The sequence below is a fragment of the Pseudophryne corroboree genome, chromosome 3, assembly GCF_028390025.1.
Source record: "Pseudophryne corroboree isolate aPseCor3 chromosome 3, aPseCor3.hap2, whole genome shotgun sequence".
NCBI lineage: Eukaryota > Metazoa > Chordata > Amphibia > Anura > Myobatrachidae > Pseudophryne > Pseudophryne corroboree.
Genome location: NC_086446.1, coordinates 342,977,186 through 342,998,149, shown reverse-complemented (window position 1 = coordinate 342,998,149; position 20,964 = coordinate 342,977,186). Strand labels below are relative to the sequence as shown.

The 20,964-nt window shown below is 46.3% G+C and overlaps 1 protein-coding gene and 1 long non-coding RNA gene across 29 annotated transcripts in view; one reads left to right on the top strand and one right to left on the bottom strand.

Moving 5' to 3' along the window:
- Positions 1–9,148, bottom strand: part of LOC135055516 (uncharacterized) — a 36,814-nt gene extending 27,666 nt beyond the window's left edge. The window contains exon 1 of the long non-coding RNA XR_010243767.1: positions 9,079–9,148. This is a non-coding gene — a long non-coding RNA (uncharacterized LOC135055516). The remainder of the gene's footprint in view (positions 1–9,078) is intronic.
- Positions 1–20,964, top strand: part of SRCIN1 (SRC kinase signaling inhibitor 1) — a 900,548-nt gene that overhangs the window by 701,109 nt on the left and 178,475 nt on the right. For all 28 annotated transcript variants that reach the window (XM_063959681.1, XM_063959683.1, XM_063959682.1 and 25 more), the window contains 4 exons: positions 1,882–1,916; positions 19,122–19,297; positions 19,712–19,887; positions 20,332–20,462. In XM_063959681.1, coding sequence (XP_063815751.1) covers positions 1,882–1,916; positions 19,122–19,297; positions 19,712–19,887; positions 20,332–20,462 — 518 coding nt within the window. The remainder of the gene's footprint in view (positions 1–1,881; positions 1,917–19,121; positions 19,298–19,711; positions 19,888–20,331; positions 20,463–20,964) is intronic.

Sequence of the window (20,964 nt, the reverse complement as noted above, 5' to 3'; positions counted from 1 at the left end):
TGTCCATCAGTACAATTTGGTTCTTTGGCTGAAAAGCACAGAACTCTGTGACTGAATGGCAACTTGGGGTCAGATTAACAAGGGGCATATCAAGCTAAAGCACAGAGAAATAGTGAACACACCTTGCACATATTCTCATCCTACTGTTTAACCTACAAGGAATATCCTAAATGAATGTGAATTAAAAAAGGGGAAAAAAATGTCACTGGCTAAAATGTGTATAAGGGTGTGTACACATGGTGAGATTCAGGCTATGCCCGATTCTCACTATGCGACAGGGGCCGGGTCGGCACATAGTCAGTATCGCAAGCACGTAATGAGTGTGCTTGTGATACTGGCTATGTGCGATTTTGGTTAAGTGTCAATTTTGACTATCTCTTCTATAGAGATAGTCAAAATGACTTGCCTGCACAGTCTATCTTTTCTTTCGATGCCGACCGCGTGGGACCGCACATCGAATCAGGATCGCAAGGTGACTGTCACCTTGCGATCCCGTGCTTCGGTCAAGGTGTCTCGCTCCGCTACCGCTGCGCTCGTCACAGGTTAACATTCCCAATCATAGTCCACGTGGTTCGGAAAGTATGAAAAAGTTTTTTTAAAAAGTGAAAAAATCATGTCGACCTTTTTCCATGTCGACCTTTTGCCCAAGTCGACCTAAGGTGAGGCGACCAATTGGTGTCGACCTAAGTTGTGTCTACTTTTTTGTGTCGACCTGGAGTCCGGATACCCATTTAGGGCTACTCAACTCCCAGAATATACAAAACAATCAAAGAGAAAAAAAAAGCGCTAGAAAACAGGTAGTTTATTGCTATAGAAAAAAAGAAAAACATACAGTACAATATTATAAACTATGTCACACTGTACAAGAATTCATAGAATAATACAATTTTAGTAACAACATTATGAAACCAGCAAACAATCCACGGTGCTATATTGGTTTCAACAGTAAGCCTGGATCAATAATATGCACTGGTACAGAATTTCTCATACAAGCATATAAAGGGTTAATAGCATGAAAGCTTATCTCTCTTTCTTGTTAAACACATGCATGTATATATGGATATAGCCGGTAATCACTGGGTTAATAGCATGGAAGCTTTTCTAGCTTTCTTATTGAGCACATATAGTTGTTAGTGAGGCAGTCTCTTTATAGTTGTTAATAAAGTCTCAATTCCAGGTACTTGTTATTATAGAAATGAGTATTACTTTCAAATAACGCACAAGCGTGTATTAATAAAAGTTGTTTTATGTTTAGTAGCTCGATGTGTGTCCATGTAGGTATATATTACAGTGACATATAATGACCTCCTTTTCCTTATATTCCTGGCCAGGAAATGTTATAGCTGGATGGAATACAGCTGAACTTGCTCTTTTAGTGTGCTGGTCCAAACAAGCAAGCAGTGGCCGTATGGAATCCTCCCGGCTGCTGGTGCATCTTATAGTGCAGCCGTCTCTGGAGTGTAAAAAACACAGGTCTGCAGATGTAGTTCAGTGTTATAGCAGATGATTCCAGCGGGTGCAGCAGTGTCTCCTAAAGGTCCTTAAAGGGAACTTGATGCGTTTCCCCACCTAGTTTAGCTCTCCGCTTCTTCCTCAGAAGATATTAACCCTTTATATGCTTACATAGAAAATCCTGTACCAGTGCATATTAATGATCCAGACTTTTCACATTGTATCAAATATATGCAAAGGCTCCTTTGTCAGAATAGAATTTAAGCAAGTAAGCCATTTCCTCATGATATTTTGATTATAGCATAGATCACCCAAAACTAATATAAATATAGATTTTTATATTTACTGGAGGGTGACGTTTGATGTAAAAATATAAAAAAAAATGGATAGTTACATTTGTTAACCTTTGCCAAACTTGTCTATTTGCAGTGAGAAGTCAGAGGCTGCAAATAGCGGCTCACCAGGTAAGTACATATGTCTGTAACTATAGTGCATGGGAACAGCAATAATTGTCTGTCAATAATGTAGAAGTAAAATGTTCCTATGGATTTCCTTTTATCCTTAAGAGATACTGATAATGACCACATAAAACAAAACCTTTTCAGCAGCCAGTAACCTGTCTCTGCCATCTAAATGCAGACTTTTCCTGAATGTGATGAGAATGCCTTAATCATGTCACTAATGTCTTGTGTGTGTTAGTCCCAGTTTGTGTAGGCAATAGTTATAGGTTTGTGTAGATCTAGACTGCTCTTTTAGGTTTTTTTTCTTCTTTTAAATAATTTTGACTCCTCCCATCTCTACTAATTATTCCTTCCACTCTCCATTCTGGCTCCTCCCAGAAATAACTTATTATGAATGTGGATCCCAAAGATGTGATTAACCACACGTTGTTTCCCCATGGAAATGCTGAGAGGTGTGAATACCAAATCAGGGGGTAAATGGATCCATGCCGCTATAACACTTCCTGCATCGCCTCATCACCGAGACGAAGCAGTAAGGGACAACGACAAGATGTACAAACATCTTGTCTGCCGAAGCGAAAGCTCCTCGCTCCAGTGATGTCCACCTGGGCGCACAGCGCTTCAGCTCAGTGCTGAAGCGTTGTGTTTCCCAGTCCTGGCCGGCTCCAGTATACCTGCGCGGGATCTCGCTACTCACGCGAGATCCCCAGCGCAGTCAGGAGTCTGCACCCGCCAAAGCCAGGGACAGAGAACAGTGGTCATTTGCAACCAAATCAGCACAGCATCCACCTCTGAATCACCACATCAATTACATTCTCCCTTATTTAAAACACTGATTTCCCAGTAATATCATACTCTTTACTTGAACCCACAACCTCACACATTGCAGCCAGACTGCTGACACATGGAGCTAATTACTCCTGCATATAAAGCCAGTTCCAACTATATGAAGCCAGTTGAAATTACCAGGTTGAAACCATTGCAGCTGAGCTGTGACCCAGGGTGGACATGAGACACCAGTGAGGAAACGGAGGTCGCTGCTTTCCCTGAAGTGCTTATGGTGGGTGCTATCTAGAGAAGGTGTGTGCGTGTGCCACTGACAACATGCATTGTATCCACCCCTTCCTAGATGCAAGAAAGTATTAACGTTTCTCTATCGTCCTAGTGGATGCTGGGGTTCCTGAAAGGACCATGGGGGAATAGCGGCTCCGCAGGAGACAGGGCACAAAAAGTAAAGCTTTACGATCAGGTGGTGTGTACTGGCTCCTCCCCCTATGACCCTCCTCCAAGCCTCAGTTAGATTTTTGTGCCCGGCCGAGAAGGGTGCAATCTAGGTGGCTCTCCTAAAGAGCTGCTTAGAAAAGTTTAGCTTAGGTTTTTTATTTTACAGTGAGTCCTGCTGGCAACAGGATCACTGCAACGAGGGACTTAGGGGAGAAGAAGTGAACTCACCTGCGTGCAGGATGGATTGGCTTCTTTGGCTACTGGACATTAGCTCCAGAGGGACGATCACAGGTACAGCCTGGATGGTCACCGGAGCCTCGCCGCCGGCCCCCTTGCAGATGCTGAAACGAGAAGAAGGTCCAGAATCGGCGGCAGAAGACTCCTCAGTCTTCTTAAGGTAGCGCACAGCACTGCAGCTGTGCGCCATTTCCTCTCAGCACACTTCACACGGCAGTCACTGAGGGTGCAGGGCGCTGGGAGGGGGGCGCCCTGGGAGGCAATGAAAACCTATTTTTTTGGCAAAAAATACCTCACATATAGCCTCCGGGGGCTATATGGAGATATTTAACCCCTGCCAGAATCCGTTAAAGAGCGGGAGACGAGCCCGCCGAAAAAGGGGCGGGGCCTATCTCCTCAGCACACAGCGCCATTTTCCTCACACAGCTCCGCTGGTCAGGAAGGCTCCCAGGCTCTCCCCTGCACTGCACTACAGAAACAGGGTAAAACAAGAGAGGGGGGGCAAAATTGTGGCAAAAATATATATATTAAAGCAGCTATACAGGGAGCACTTATTATAAGGCTATCCCTGTCATATATAGCGCTTTTGGTGTGTGCTGGCAAACTCTCCCTCTGTCTCCCCAAAGGGCTAGTGGGGTCCTGTCTTCTTTAAGAGCATTCCCTGTGTGTCTGCTGTGTGTCGGTACGTGTGTGTCGACATGTATGAGGACGATATTGGTGTGGAGGCGGAGCAATTGCCAAATATGGGGATGTCACCCCCTAGGGAGTCGACACCAGAATGGATGGCTTTATTTATGAAATTACGGGATAGTGTCAACACGCTAAAGCAGTCGTTTGACGACATGAGACGGCCGGACAATCAATTAGCACCTGTCCAGGCGCCTCAAACACCGTCAGGGGCTGTAAAACGCCCGTTACCTCAGTCGGTCGACACGGACCTAGACACAGGCACTGATTCCAGTGGCGACGGTGACGAATCAACCGTATTTTCCAGTAGGGCCACACGTTATATGATTTTGGCAATGAAGGAGGCGTTACATATTGCTGATACTACAGGTACCACAAAACAGGGTATTATGTGGGGTGTGAAAAAACTACCTATAGTTTTTCCTGAATCAGATGAATTAAATGAGGTGTGTGATGAAGCGTGGGTTGCCCCCGATAAAAAACTGCTAATTTCAAAGAAGTTATTGGCTTTACACCCTTTCCCGCCAGAGGTTAGGGCGCGCTGGGAAACACCTCCTAGGGTGGGCAAGGCGCTCACACGCTTATCAAAACAAGTGGCGTTACCCTCTCCTGAGACGGCCGCACTTAAAGATCCAGCAGATAGGAGGATGGAAAATATCCAAAAAAGTATATACACACATACAGGTGTTATACTACGACCAGCTATAGCGACAGCCTGGATGTGCAGTGCTGGGGTAGCTTGGTCAGAGTCCCTGATTGAAAATATTGATACCCTGGATAGGGACAATGTTTTACTGTCTTTAGAGCAAATAAAGGATGCATTTCTTTATATGCGTGATGCACAGAGGGATATTTGCACACTGGCATCACGGGTAAGTGCTATGTCCATTTCGGCCAGAAGAAGTTTATGGACGCGACAGTGGTCAGGTGATGCGGACTCAAAACGGCATATGGAAGTTTTGCCGTATAAAGGGGAGGAGTTATTTGGTGTTGGTCTATCGGATTTGGTGGCCACGGCTACAGCCGGGAAATCCACCTTTTTACCTCAAGTCACTCCCCAACAGAAAAAGACACCGACTTTTCAACCGCAGCCCTTTCGTTCCTTTAAAAACAAGAGAGCAAAGGGATATTCATATCTGCCACGAGGCAGAGGAAGGGGGAAGAGACTGCAACAGGCAGCTCCTTCCCAGGAACAGAAGCCCTCCCCCGCTTCTACAAAAGCCTCAGCATGACGCTGGGGCTTCCCAAGCGGACTCGGGGGCGGTGGGCGGTCGTCTCAAGAATTTCAGCGCGCAGTGGGCTCACTCGCAGGTAGATCCCTGGATCCTGCAGATAATATCTCAGGGGTACAGGTTGGAACTAGAGACGGATCCACCTCGCCGTTTCCTGAAGTCTGCTTTACCAACGTCCCCCTCCGACAGGGTGACGGTCTTGGAAGCCATTCACAAGCTGTACTCTCAGCAGGTGATTGTCAAGGTACCTCTTTTACAACAAGGAAAGGGGTATTATTCCACTCTATTTGTGGTACCGAAGCCGGATGGCTCGGTAAGACCTATTCTAAATCTGAAATCCTTGAACCTGTACATAAAAAAGTTCAAGTTCAAGATGGAGTCACTCAGAGCAGTGATAGCGAACCTGGAAGAAGGGGACTTTATGGTATCCTTGGACATCAAGGATGCGTATCTCCACGTTCCAATTTACCCCTCACACCAGGGGTACCTCAGGTTCGTCGTACAGAACTGTCACTATCAGTTTCAGACGCTGCCGTTTGGATTGTCCACGGCACCTCTGGTCTTTACCAAGGTAATGGCCGAGATGATGATTCTTCTTCGAAGAAAAGGCGTATTAATTATCCCATACTTGGACGATCTCCTTATAAGGGCAAGGTCCAGAGAACAGCTAGAGATGGGATTAGCACTGTCTCAAGAAGTGCTAAAGCAGCACGGGTGGATTCTGAATATTCCAAAATCCCAGTTAATTCCGACAACACGTCTGCTGTTCCTAGGGATGATTCTGGACACGGTTCAGAAAAAGGTTTTTCTCCCGGAGGAAAAAGCCAAGGAGTTATCCGAACTTGTCAGGAACCTCCTAAAACCAGGAAAGGTGTCTGTACATCAATGCACAAGAGTCCTGGGAAAAATGGTGGCTTCTTACGAAGCAATTCCATTCGGCAGATTCCACGCAAGAATTTTCCAGAGGGATCTGCTGGACAAATGGTCAGGGTCGCATCTTCAGATGCACCAGCGGATAACCCTGTCTCCAAGGACAAGGGTATCTCTTCTGTGGTGGTTGCAGAGTGCTCATCTATTGGAGGGCCGCAGATTCGGCATACAGGATTGGATCCTGGTGACCACGGACGCCAGCCTGAGAGGCTGGGGAGCAGTCACACAAGGAAGAAACTTCCAGGGCGTGTGGTCGAGCCTGGAAACGTCTCTTCACATAAACATTCTGGAACTAAGAGCAATCTACAATGCTCTAAGCCAGGCAGAACCTCTGCTTCAAGGAAAACCGGTGTTGATACAGTCGGACAACATCACGGCAGTCGCCCATGTAAACAGACAGGGCGGCACAAGAAGCAGGAGTGCAATGGCAGTAGCTGCAAGGATTCTTCGCTGGGCAGAGAATCATGTGATAGCACTGTCAGCAGTGTTCATCCCGGGAGTGGACAACTGGGAAGCAGACTTCCTCAGCAGACACGACCTTCACCCGGGAGAGTGGGGACTTCATCCAGAAGTTTTCCACATGCTTGTAACCCGTTGGGAAAGACCAATGGTGGACATGATGGCGTCTCGCCTCAACAAAAAACTGGACAGGTATTGCGCCAGGTCAAGAGACCCGCAGGCAATAGCTGTGGACGCGCTGGTAACGCCTTGGGTGTACCAGTCGGTGTATGTGTTTCCTCCTCTGCCTCTCATACCAAAAGTATTGAGAATTATACGGCAAAGAGGCGTAAGAACGATACTAGTGGTTCCGGATTGGCCAAGAAGGACTTGGTACCCGGAACTTCAAGAGATGATCACGGAGGATCCGTGGCCTCTACCTCTGAGAAGGGACTTGCTTCAGCAGGGTCCCTGTCTGTTTCAAGACTTACCGCGGCTGCGTTTGACGGCATGGCGGTTGAACGCCGGATCCTAAAGGAAAAAGGCATGCCGGAAGAAGTCATTCCTACCTTGATTAAAGCAAGGAAGGAAGTAACCGCGCAACATTATCACCGCATTTGGCGAAAATATGTTGCGTGGTGCGAGGATCGGAGTGCTCCGACGGAGGAATTTCAACTGGGTCGATTCCTACATTTCCTGCAATCAGGATTGTCTATTGGTCTCAAATTGGGATCTATTAAGGTTCAAATTTCGGCCCTGTCGATTTTCTTCCAGAAAGAATTGGCTTCAGTTCCTGAAGTCCAGACCTTTGTTAAGGGAGTACTGCATATACAGCCCCCTGTGGTGCCTCCAGTGGCACCGTGGGATCTCAATGTTGTTTTGGACTTTCTCAAATCTCATTGGTTTGAACCACTAAAAAATGTGGATTTGAAATATCTCACATGGAAAGTGACCATGCTACTAGCCCTGGCTTCGGCCAGGAGAGTGTCAGAACTGGCAGCTTTATCTTACAAAAGCCCATATCTGATTTTCCATTCGGACAGGGCAGAACTGCGGACTCGTCCACATTTTCTCCCTAAGGTGGTGTCAGCATTTCATCTGAACCAGCCTATTGTAGTGCCTGCGGCTACAAGCGACTTGGAGGACTCCAAGTTGTTGGACGTTGTCAGAGCTTTAAAAATATACATTTCAAGGACAGCTGGAGTCAGGAAATCTGACTCACTGTTTATACTATATGCTCCCAACAAGTTGGGCGCTCCTGCGTCTAAGCAGACTATTGCTCGCTGGATTTGTAGTACGATTCAGCTTGCACATTCTGTGGCAGGCCTGCCACAGCCAAAATCGGTAAAAGCCCACTCCACAAGGAAGGTGGGTTCTTCTTGGGCGGCTGCCCGAGGGGTCTCGGCATTACAACTCTGCCGAGCGGCTACGTGGTCGGGGGAGAACACGTTTGTAAAATTCTACAAATTTGATACCCTGGCTAAGGAGGACCTGGAGTTCTCTCATTCGGTGCTGCAGAGTCATCCGCACTCTCCCGCCCGTTTGGGAGCTTTGGTATAATCCCCATGGTCCTTTCAGGAACCCCAGCATCCACTAGGACGATAGAGAAAATAAGAATTTACTTACCGATAATTCTATTTCTCGGAGTCCGTAGTGGATGCTGGGCGCCCATCCCAAGTGCGGATTATCTGCAATAATTGTACATAGTTATTGTTACCTAAATCGGGTTATTGTTGTAGGGAGCCATCTTTCAGAGGCTCCTCTGTTATCATACTGTTAACTGGGTTTAGATCACAGGTTGTACGGTGTGATTGGTGTGGCTGGTATGAGTCTTACCCGGGATTCATAAATCCTTCCTTATTGTGTACGCTCGTCCGGGCACAGTATCCTAACTGAGGCTTGGAGGAGGGTCATAGGGGGAGGAGCCAGTACACACCACCTGATCGTAAAGCTTTACTTTTTGTGCCCTGTCTCCTGCGGAGCCGCTATTCCCCCATGGTCCTTTCAGGAACCCCAGCATCCACTACGGACTCCGAGAAATAGAATTATCGGTAAGTAAATTCTTATTTTTGCGTCATAGAAGCCAACAGTAGCCTCGTATCTCATTATAGTGAACCATGTACCTGAGACCAGTGGCTGTACTCAATCTTAAACTATAAGCTCTAATGAACAGGGCCCTCCCCACCAATAGTTTTCACATCCTCATTTATGTTGTATACCTTGTATACCCCACTGTCCAGCACTGTGGAGCGCTGTGTCACTATACAAACCGTAATAATAAACTTTAATTCTAGGCCCACAAACTCATTACCTGTAACTACGCATCCTCTCCTTGACATACAGATAAATGCAGAACCAATGTGTTGTCTTGTGGGTAAAATTACTTTGTGTTTCTGCAGCAAAACAAGGTAATGTACCTCTTTAGTGAGAACACCTTCATTCCTCCCCTTGCATATGGAACTTTCTGCTTCTCTGCAAATGTGGTCATTTGCTCTGCTGGCCAATTGACCCTGGCTACAATCTAAGTTTATTTATGCAAGTCAAAGTGCATTGTGGATCCAAAACTTTCGTTGCTCTGCAGAGCAAACTTTTCACCCATTTTTGCCTCCAGTTTGAGCAAAATAAATAATAATTATGAAACACATATAAAACAAATAGTTATTAAAGATAAAGAAATGTTTTGTTTTTTTCATTTTTACTTTGGGCAGTTTTTACATACAGACTACACAATAATAAAAAAGAAAAAGTTAATGATTTGCTTTCTGATTTATTAATTACTGTTTATAGTATCCCTGTAAGAGCCTTGCACAACAGTTAGATTTCAGTTGGTGACTTCTTACTCTACTCACCCAACAGCCCATCGCAGACTTCCTGCCCTACAGATACCACTATCTGCTTGTTAGTAATTGCACAGCTAGTAATTATTGGCACATAATGAAAATTGAGTCAGATGTGCTAGCAGCTCTACAATATAGAAATATTTATTCAAACAATAGTATTCAACAGACAGCGTTTCTGATGCAACCTTAAAGTGACCAGGATTCAATGGACAATTATTATTATCCTTTGTTTATATGGCGCCACAAGGGTTCCGCAGCACCCAATTACAGAGTACAAAAACAAAACCAGAAAACAGCGACTTAAGGGGGGTACTCACGGAGCGATATTCTAAGCAATCTGACTAGATTGCTTAGAATATAAGCCTGATCGCTCCGTGTGTACCTTTTACAGCGATAGCGATGCGCAGCCCCGCGCATCGCTATCACTGCTGCTAGATTGGCCAATCTAGCGGGTCGCTCACTTCACCCGCTGGGTGAAGTGAGCGCCCCCCCGTCTCCCCCCGCACGCTCAGCACACATCGCACTGTGCTGAGCGGCGGGAGAGATGTGTGCTGGGCGGTTCGCTCAGCACACATCTCTCCCTGCATCGGCCCGTCTATATAGGCCTTTACAGTTGAAGGCAATATAGGACAAGTACAGGGTAAATAAACATATCTGCATCAGCAGATGACACTGAGATAAGTATCAGGTGGCAGAAAACCTCTGGGATTTGGTGCAGTTAAAGATTATTAAAATAAGAAAAGGATAAGCACGTGAGGGAAGAGGGTCCTACTCATGAGAACTTACATTCTAAAGGTGAGGGGCAGACAGGGGTGACACAGATGGGGTAGACGGAGAGTGTGGAAGAGAGGGTTAGGATGAGATTTGGCTGGGTTTGGTGAGTAAGTGGGTCTTGAGAGCCCTTTTGAAGTTTTGTAGAGAGGTGGAGAGTCTGAGGGGGAGACAATTTTGTCTGTTCCACCAAGTGTTTGCTATTTCTATGTATGGTGCAAAAAGCTCTACAACCTTCTAAAAATTCAATAAACATTGTGTACAAAATAAAATAGCAATGAATAGTGAATTCGTAAATAAACAGTGAACTTTTCAATAAACATTCCAAATACATATAGTGGCATGAAGAAATTTTCAAGTTAGCCTATTTTCCAATAGGATAGAGATAAAATGTTCATCAATGGTAAAACTTCTGTGCCTTCAGTGTTCAAAATAAATAAAACTTTCGTGAATATCCTTAAAAGAGACTATGGGGTCTATTCAATGCATGTCAGATCCTTTCAGATGGAAAGGAACAGACAATGCAGTATTCAATTAGCGGCCAAATCCATCATGTTTTGGGCGTTCTCGACAATGTCAGTCCGACTTTTTTTAAAGTCGGATTGACATTGTCTGAAACGGGGCTAAAACCTGTCTGATTTGGCCGCGAATCCGACAAAACATGTGGATCCGTGGCTTATTTGCCGACCACGTGTTTTCCGACAAGGCGGAATTGCAAGACGGCAGTTCCGACTATAATTGAATACACACCTATATGTGCATACCGGACATGGGATCCGGTCTGAAGATCGACACTGTCTAGGTCGACCACTATAGGTCGACAGGGTTGGAAGGTCGACAGGGTTTCTAGGTCGACATGTGCTAGGTCAAAAGGTCGACATGAGTATTTCACATTTTTTTTGTTTTGTTTTTTTTGAACTTTTTCATACTTACCGATCCACGTGGACTACGATTGGAACGGCAATCTGTGCCAAGCGAAGCGAGGCACATTGCCCGAAGCATGGCGAGTGAAGCGAGCCATGCGAGGGGACACGGTGCACTAATTGGGGTTCCCGGTCACTCTACAAAGAAAACGACACAAAAAACAACAACCTCATGTCGACCTTTTGACCTGTCGACCTAGAAACCCTGTCGACCTTCCAACCCTGTCGACCTAGTAACTGTCGACCTATAGTGGTCGACCTAATGATCCACGCCCACCGGACATATGAGTACGTTGACACTGAGAAAGGGGACCATGAGGAGGAATCTGGGAGAAAGATACTGCTACAAGCTGATATCTATCATATGTCCGATACTCACATATTGGGGGATATTCAATTGTTTGAAAAGTTAGTTGGGTGTCTATTTTTTCCTATCTAATAGACAGGAAAAATAAGATTTTACTCACCGGTAAATCTATTTCTCGTAGTCCGTAGTGGATGCTGGGGACTCCGTAAGGACCAAGGGGAATAGACGGGCTCCGCAGGAGACAGGGCACTCTAAAGAAAGATTTAGTACTACCTGGTGTGCACTGGCTCCTCCCTCTATGCCCCTCCTCCAGACCTCAGTTAAGGAAACTGTGCCCGGAAGAGCTGACATTACAAGGAAAGGATTTTGGAATCCAGGGTAAGACTCATACCAGCCACACCAATCACACCGTATAACTCGTGATAAACTTACCCAGTTAACAGTATGAACAACAAACAAGCATCACTCAACTGATGCCACATAACATAACCCTTTAGTAAGCAATAACTATATACACGTATTGCAGAAAGTCCGCACTTGGGACGGGCGCCCAGCATCCACTACGGACTACGAGAAATAGATTTACCGGTGAGTAAAATCTTATTTTCTTTAACGTCCTAGTGGATGCTGGGGACTCCGTAAGGACCATGGGGATTATACCAAAGCTCCCAAACGGGCGGGAGAGTGCGGATGACTCTGCAGCACCGAATGGGCAAACTCAAGGTCCTCCTCAGCCAGGGTATCAAACTTGTAGAACTTTGCAAATGTGTTTGAACCCGACCAAGTAGCAGCTCGGCAAAGCTGTAATGCCGAGACCCCTCGGGCAGCCATCCAAGAAGAGCCCACCTGTCTCGTGGAATGGGCTTTCACTGATTTTGGATGCGGCAACCCAGCCGCAGAATGAGCCTGCTGAATCGTGTTACAGATCCAGCGAGCAATAGTTTGCTTTGAAGCAGGAGCAAACAAAGAGGAAGGGGGGAGCAAATCCCCACCCCCAAATTCCCTTCCGCACACTGAAAATTACCTGTAACCATCCCTGAATCTATCTGGTAATAAAATTCAGAGAATTCGTCACAAATGTTTGCAAACACATGTTTAGCTGCTGGCCACTTCACGGCTTCTCTGATACAGCAGTCCTAACTACTTGATAGCAGTGCCCACATTGGGCCATGTAATTTGTCACAGTACGCCTCATAATAAAGGCCATTACTAAAACAGTTCCAGACTGAGAGCTAACTTACCAGGGAGCCACCCCAGGATCTCCCATTGGCACTACAAGGAACAGCATGCCTTCCAAATGCTGCTCCCATTCAATGCCTCATGCACACAAGCAGACAAACAATTTGGAAGCTGCTCAATCATACCTGGAGATAATTATATATCAGGTGCTGGAAGGGGGAGGGGTCACAGACAAACAAACAAAGAGGAAGGGGGGTGCAAATCCCCACCCCCAAATTCCCTTCCGCACACTGAAAATTACCTGTAACCATCCCTGAATCTATCTGGTAATAAAATTGAGCCTTTATTATGAGGCGTACTGTGACAAATTACATGGCCCAATGTGGGCACTGCTATCAAGTAGTTAGGACTGCTGTATCAGAGAAGCCGTGAAGTGGCCAGCAGCTAAACATGTGTTTGCAAACATTTGTGACGAATTATCTGAATTTTATTACCAGATAGATTCAGGGATGGTTACAGGTTATTTTCAGTGTGCGGAAAGGGAATTTGGGGGTGGGGATTTGCACCCCCCTTCCTCTTTGTTTGTTTGTCTGTGACCCCCTCCCCCTTCCAGCACCTGATATATAATTATCTCCAGGTATGATTGAGCAGCTTCCAAATTGTTTGAAGCAGGAGCACCCAGCTTGTTGGATGCATACAGGACAAACAGCGAGTCAGTCTTCCTGACTCCAGCCGTTCTGGTCACATAAATCTTCAAAGCCCGGACTACGTCAAGCAACTTGGAATCCTCCAAGCCACCAGTAGCCGCAGGCACCACAATAGGTTGGTTCAAATGAAAGGATGACACCACCTTTGGCAGAAATTGCGGACGAGTCCGCAATTCTGCCCTATCCATATGGAAAACCAGATAGGGGCTTTTACATGACAAAGCCGCCAATTCTGACACACGCCTAGCCGAAGCTAAGGCCAACAGCATGACCACTTTCCACGTGAGATACTTTAGCTCCACGGTCTTAAGTGGCTCACACCAGTGGGATTTCAGGAAACTCAACACCACGTTAAGATCCCAAGGTGCCACTGGTGGCACAAAAGGGGGCTGAATATGCAGCACTCCCTTAACAAACGTCTGAACCTCAGGCAGTGAAGCCAGTTCTTTTTGGAAGAAAATGGATAGGGCCGAAATCTGGACCTTTATGGACCCTAATTTCAGGCCCATAGTCACTCCTGACTGTAGGAAGTGCAGGAATCGACCCAGCTGGAATTCCTCTGTAGGAGCCTTCCTGGCCTCACACCAAGCAACATATTTTCGCCATATACGGTGATAATGCTTTGCTGTCACATCCTTCCTAGCCTTTATCAGCGTAGGAATAACTTCATCCGGTATGCCTTTTTCCGCTAGGATCCGGCGTTCAACCGCCATGCCGTCAAACGCAGCCGCGGTAAGTCTTGGAACAGACAGGGCCCTTGTTGTAACAGGTCCTGTCTGAGAGGCAGAGGCCACGGGTCCTCTGTGAGCATTTCTTGCAATTCCGGGTACCAAGTCCTTCTTGGCCAATCCGGAACAATGAGTATTTTTCTCACTCCTCTTTTTCTTACAATTCTCAGCACCTTTGGTATGAGAGGAAGAGGAGGAAACACATAGACCGACTGGAACACCCACGGTGTTACTAGTGCGTCCACAGCTATCGCCTGAGGGTCCCTTGACCTGGCGCAATATCTTTTTAGCTTTTTGTTGAGGCGGGACGCCATCATGTCCACCTGTGGCAGTTCCCATCAATTTGCAATCTGCGTGAAGACTTCTGGATGAAGTCCCCACTCTCCCGGGTGGAGGTCATGCCTGCTGAGGAAGTCTGCTTCTCAGTTGTCCACTCCCGGAATGAACACTGCTGACAGTGCTAGTACGTGATTCTCCGCCCATCGAAGAATCCTGGTGGCTTCTGCCATTGCCACCCTGCTTCTTGTTCCGCCCTGGCGGTTTACATGGGCCACTGCCGTGATGTTGTCTGACTAAATCAGCACTGGTTGGTTTTGAAGCAGAGGTTCCGCTTGACTCAGGGCGTTGTATACGGCCCTTAGTTCCAGGATATTGATGTGCAGACAAGTCTCCTGACTTGACCACAGCCCCTGGAAGTTTCTGCCTTGAGTGACTGCCCCCCATCCTCGGAGGCTTGCATCCGTGGTCACCAGGACCCAGTCCTGTATGCCGAACCTGCGGCCCTCGAGGAGGTGAGCACTTTGCAGCCACCACAGAAGAGACACCCTGGCCCTGGGGGACAGGGTGATCAGCCGATGTATCTGAAGATGCGATTCGGACCACTTGTCCAACAGATCCCACTGAAAGATTTTCGCATGGAACCTGCCGAAGGGAATGGCTTTGTATGACGCCACCATCTTTCCCAGGACACGCGTGCAGTAATGCACCGATACCTGTTTTGGTTTTAGGAGGCCTCTGACCAGAGTCACGAGCTCCTGAGCCTTCTCCTCCGGGAGAAACACCCTTTTCTGGTTTGTGTCCAGAATCATGCCCAGGAAGGGCAGACGCGTCGTAGGAATCAGCTGCGACTTTGGAATATTCAGAATCTAGCCGTGCTGTTGTAACACTTCCAGAGAGAGTGCTACGCTGATCAGCAACCGCTCCCTGGGCCTCACCTTTATGAGGAGATCGTCCAAGTATGGGATAATCGTAACCCCTTGCTTCCGAAGGAGCACCATCATTTCCGCCATCACCTTGGTAAATATTCTCGGTGCCGTGGACAGGCCAAACGGCAACGTCTGGAATTGGTAATGACAGTCCTGTACCACAAACCTGAGGTACTCCTGATGAGGTGGATAAATGGGGACATGCAGGTAAGCATCCTTGATGTCCAGAGACACCATAAAATCCCCCTCTTCCAGGCTTGCAATGACCGCTCTGGGCGATTCCATTTTGAACTTGAATATTTTCAGATAAATGTTCAGGGATTTTAAATTCAATATGGGTCTGACCGAACCGTCCGGTTTCGGTACCACAAACATTGTGGAATAGTATCCTCTTCCTTGTTGAAGGAGGGGAACCTTTACCACCACCTGCTGGAGATATAACTTGTGAATTGCCGCTAACACTACTTCCCTTTCTATGGGGGAAGCTGGCAGGGCCGATTTGAGGTAACGGTGAGGGGGCATCACTTCGAATTCCAGCTTGTATCCCTGAGACACAATCTGTATAGCCCAGGGATCCACCTGTGAGCGAACCCACTGGTGGCTGAAATTTCGGAGATGCGCCCCCACCACTCCTGGCTCCTGTGGAGCCCCAGCGTCATGCGGTGGATTTAGTGGAAGCCGGGGAGGACTTCTGTTCCTGGGAACTAGCTGTGTTGTGCAGCTTCTTTCCTCTACCCCTGCCTCTGGCCAGAAAGGACGCACCTTTGACCTTCTTGCTTCTCTGTGATCGAAAGGACTGCATTTGGTAATACGGTGTTTTCTTAGGCTGTGAGGGAATACATGGCAAAAAGTTGGACTTCCCAGCCGTAGCTGTGGAAACTAGGTCCGAGAGACCGTCCCCAAACAATTCCTTACCCTTGTAAGGTAACACCTCCATGTGCTTTTTGGAGTCGGCATCACCTGTCCATTGCCGAGTCCACAGGACCCTTCTGGCAGAAATTGACATTGCATTTATTCTAGAGCCCAGTAGGCAAATGTCCCTCTGGGCATCCCTCATATATAGGACAGCGTCTTTTATATGCCCCAGGGTCAGTAAAATGGTATCCTTGTTTAAGGTATCCATTTCCTCAGGCAGATTATCTGTCCATGCTGCTACAGCACTACACATCCAGGCCGACGCAATAGCCGGCCTCAGTATAGTAACTGAGTGTGCATAAACAGACTTCAGGATACTTTCCTGCTTCCTATCAGCAGGATCCTTTAGGGCGGCCGTATCCTGTGACGGCAGGGCCACCTTTTTAGATAAGCGTGTCAGAGCTTTATCTGTCCTAGGGGAGGATTCCCAGCGCATCCTGTCCGTTGGCGGGAAAGGGTAAGCCATAAGTAACCTTTTGGAAATCAGCACTTTTTTATCGGGGGAATCCCATGCTTTTTCACATAATTCATTTAACTCATGTGAAGGGGGAAAAGTCACCTCTTGCTTTTTCTCCACATACATATATACCCTTTTGTCAGGGACAGGGTTTTCCTCCGGTATGTGTAATACATCCTTCATTGCTATAATCATGTATCGGATGGCTTTAGTCATTTTAGGCTGCAACTTTGCCTCATCGTCATCGACACTGGAGTCAGAATCCGTGTCGACATCTGTGTCAACCAACTGGGATAGTGGGCGTTTTTGAGACCCTGACGGCCTCTGAGCTGCAGAATCAGACCCAGGTTGAGACCCTGACTGATTATCCAACCTTTTATGCAAGGAGCTTACATCATCATTTAACACCTTCCACATATCCATCCAATCAGGTGTCGGCGGCGACACCACAGTCGCTTGCACTTGTTCTGCCTCCACGTAACCGTCCTCGTCAAACATGTCGACACAAACGTACCGACACACCACACACACACAGGGAATGCTCTAATTGAGGACAGGACCCCACAAGGCCTTTTGGTGAGACAGAGAGAGAGTATGCCAGCACACACCCCAGCGCCATATAACCCAGGGATTACACAGTAACTTAGTGTTAACCCAGTAGCTGCTGTTTATGATAATTTTGCGCCTAAATTTATGTGCCCCCCCCCCCCTCTCTTTTTACCCTTTTTCTACCTTGATACTGCAGGGGAGAGCCTGGGGAGCTTCCTCTCAGCGGAGCTGTGAAGAGAAAATGGCGCTGGTTAGTGCTGAGGAAGAAGGCCCCGCCCCCTCAGCGGCGGGCTTCAGTCCCGGGTCTGTGTAATAAAATGGCGGGGGCTCGTACGTATATACAGTGCCCAGCTGTATATATGTGTCTTTTTGCCAGGAGGTATCCTAATTGCTGCCCAGGGCGCCCCGCCCTGCACCCGACAGTGACCGGAGTGTGTGGGTAGTGTGGGCGCAATGGCGCACAGCTGCAGTGCTGTGCGCTACCTCATGTGAAGACAGGAGTCTTCTGCCGCCGATTTCGATGTCTTCTTGCTTCTGCCGGCTTCTGACTTCTGGCTCTGCGAGGGGGACGGCGGCGCGGCTCCGGGAACAGACGACAAAGCCAGGTCCTGTGTTCGATCCCTCTGGAGCTAATGGTGTCCAGTAGCCTAAGAAGCGCAACCTAGCCGCAGTTAGTAGGTTTGCTTCTCTCCCCTCAGTCCCACGTAGCAGAGAGTCTGTTGCCAGCAGAAGCTCTCTGAAAATAAAAAAAAACCTAACTAAAATACTTTCTTATTAGCAAGCTCAGGAGAGCTCACTAAAAGCACCCAGCTCTGGCCGGGCACAGATTCTAACTGAGGTCTGGAGGAGGGGCATAGAGGGAGGAGCCAGTGCACACCAGGTAGTACTAAATCTTTCTTTAGAGTGCCCAGTCTCCTGCGAGGCCGGCTATTCCCCATGGTCCTTACGGAGTCCCCAGCATCCACTAGGACGTTAGAGAAAAATAGACACCCAACCGACTTTTCAAACATTTGAATTCCCCCCCATAGTCTCTTTTAAGGATATTAACAAAAGTTTTATATTGAACAATGAGGGCGCAGACGTTTTTCCATTGATGAACGAGTGTTTGCTATGTGTAGTTTTTACCTTGTTTTTAAAAGAGTATTTATTTGCCTGTTGTCAAAGCGCCTTATTGATAGGCCCCCCATACATGTATCCTCTATTTCTCTGATTCCCTGACCCAACTGGAACCACCGACCGGCGGTGTTCGGTATCCATTGGGAGAATCTGGACGAAATTCTTCATGTTAAAAATCCCCAATTTGCAAATCCTGAGGAATTGAGATTCCTAAATTTATTGAATATTCCTCATACCCTGACCCAGGTGTTGGGGATTGGGAATTTGCGACAATCTTTAGAAGAGAGTAATGAATGAACTACTTATAGGGCCGTTCAGAGATCATTTTCAGATTGGTTTACATGTATTTAACAGAAATAAAACTGTGATCGACCTCTAGTGGCGACTGAGAGTAGTGTCATTTGAGATTTTGGGGTTTATTTATTAACAAGGAATGATAATATATATTTTTTTTTTTTACAGCTGTTTATCACAGAGATAAATTTGTCCAGTAAAAAAATACTTTATTCAAAGAGTTAAGAATTTGCCCACTATTTATATTTTGTTATCCTGGAATGCAATTAATATAATATGTATGCTTTTTTATCTGGCAATAGGGCTTTTCACCCTTTGATAAATATACCCCAATATCATTACAATTAATATTATTCAACTTTGCAAATCATCAACTACCAGGGGGTGTAGAAGTATGTTATCTTGTTAGTTTATTATTACATTTTAAGAGAATGGGGTGACACTCATATTATTTGTGATTCTGTTGCAGTGCCTGGCCATCAAAACGCTGGTACCCCAATGTCCACTCCTACACCTGGGTCCAATTCCACCCCAGCTGACCAGAGTAAGGCAATCACCCGCCTGCACATGCAGCTTCATCTCCATGACCTGCAGCACAATGCCAGCGAGCTGAGGAACCAGTTGCAGCAGCTGAAAAAAATGCAGGTTTGTAATGACAGAGACCTAACTAGACTGGGAAGCTGTTCCCTGTAAAAGGTGATGACCGCTGCTCAACAGCTGGTAGCTTTTATTAAGATGCTTATTTGGCCATGGTTACCAAGGATATTGGGTGGTGGGAAAATAGAGGGCTTTCTCCTATATTACTTTGCTATTAGAAAAGCTACTCAGTGAGCTCTGTTAATGAGCCTAATGAGGTGAGGATGTATGCCAGTCTGCATTCTATGTTGGTTTGCTACTGGCATCATGCATTGTGTCCACCCTTTCCTAGATATTAGAAAGTATTAAGGAGCCATACTAAGACTTGGCTTTGCATAATGGCCTGTTATCATAGCCATGTACTGGATTGGGATATCATGTTGTCATTTGTTACAGTGCTCTTTTTCACCCCATGTACTTCAGCTGCAGAACCAGGAGACTGTACGGACCATGCTGAAACGCACAGAGACAGAGATCAGTGTGCGAGTTACTGACACCATGCGTAAGCAAGAAGACCCATTGCAGCGGCAGAGAGCTATGGTAGAGGAAGAGAGACTGAAATATCTGAATGAGGAAGAGTTTATAACTCAGCAACTAAAGTGAGTTTCCTGTTAGAAAAACACAAATATTGTACATAGGTCTTCTCATGAAGTCACTGCCTTAAGGATGCACCATATTCAGAATTCAGATGAGGCTTTGGCAAATCTTAACCTTTAAATTAGATCATCATGGATAAAACGCAAACTAACCAGTTAGCTAAAATTACAGATAACTTTATATTATTTTCATATTTTAATTTGCTATACAGTATATGCTTTGGTTTTGGATAGGTTCTCTGCAAACCCATAATCCTATGTTCAGTGCATCCTCACATTTTTCTTTGTATAGGTAACAACAGCTCTTGAGTATATGGAAGTCTGCCTTCATAATCTCTTCTGAATGATATGGACAATGGAACAAACCTAGTGTAGATTATAATGATATATGTGAGACATGCTCTGTGTAAAGTGATAATTATTGCTGTGGTACATTTCCTCTTGCAGTGACCTAGAGAAATCAGTGGAGAAAATCAAGAAAGATCTTGCGCACAACCACCGTCTGATCTCTACGCAGGAACTGGAGGAGAAAGCGGTGGTGCTGAAGCAGCTCGGGGAGACACTGACCGAGCTTAAAGGTAAGACGGCGCTGGGAATTCGTTTCTGAAGGTGCTGTGCACCAGGGTATGCAATAATCATTTACACTCAAGGATACTGCTTACACATAGTGGCAGTCCTGCCAGCCTGTACATTTCTTTTTTACAATGTGCAGTTTAAAATAAGTGTGGCACAAAGTGGGATCGCATGACTTTGCAGGCCTGCAGTGTGGCAGTCATTTTGTGGGCTGAACCAATATTGTTGAGAATGCAGACTATCAATTCATTGGAAACTGCATACTCTTGAATATAGGTTCAGTCCAGAAAATAGCTGCCTCTGTAGTTTGTGGGTAAGTTGACAGTCATTATTCATTTTGCTAATACAGGTTGAGTATCCCATATCCAAATATTCCGAAATACGGAATATTCCGAAATACGGACTTTTTTGAGTGAGAGTGAGATAGTGAAACCTTTGTTTTCTGATGGCTCAATGTACACAAACTTTGTTTAATACACAAAGTTATTAAAAATATTGTATTAAATG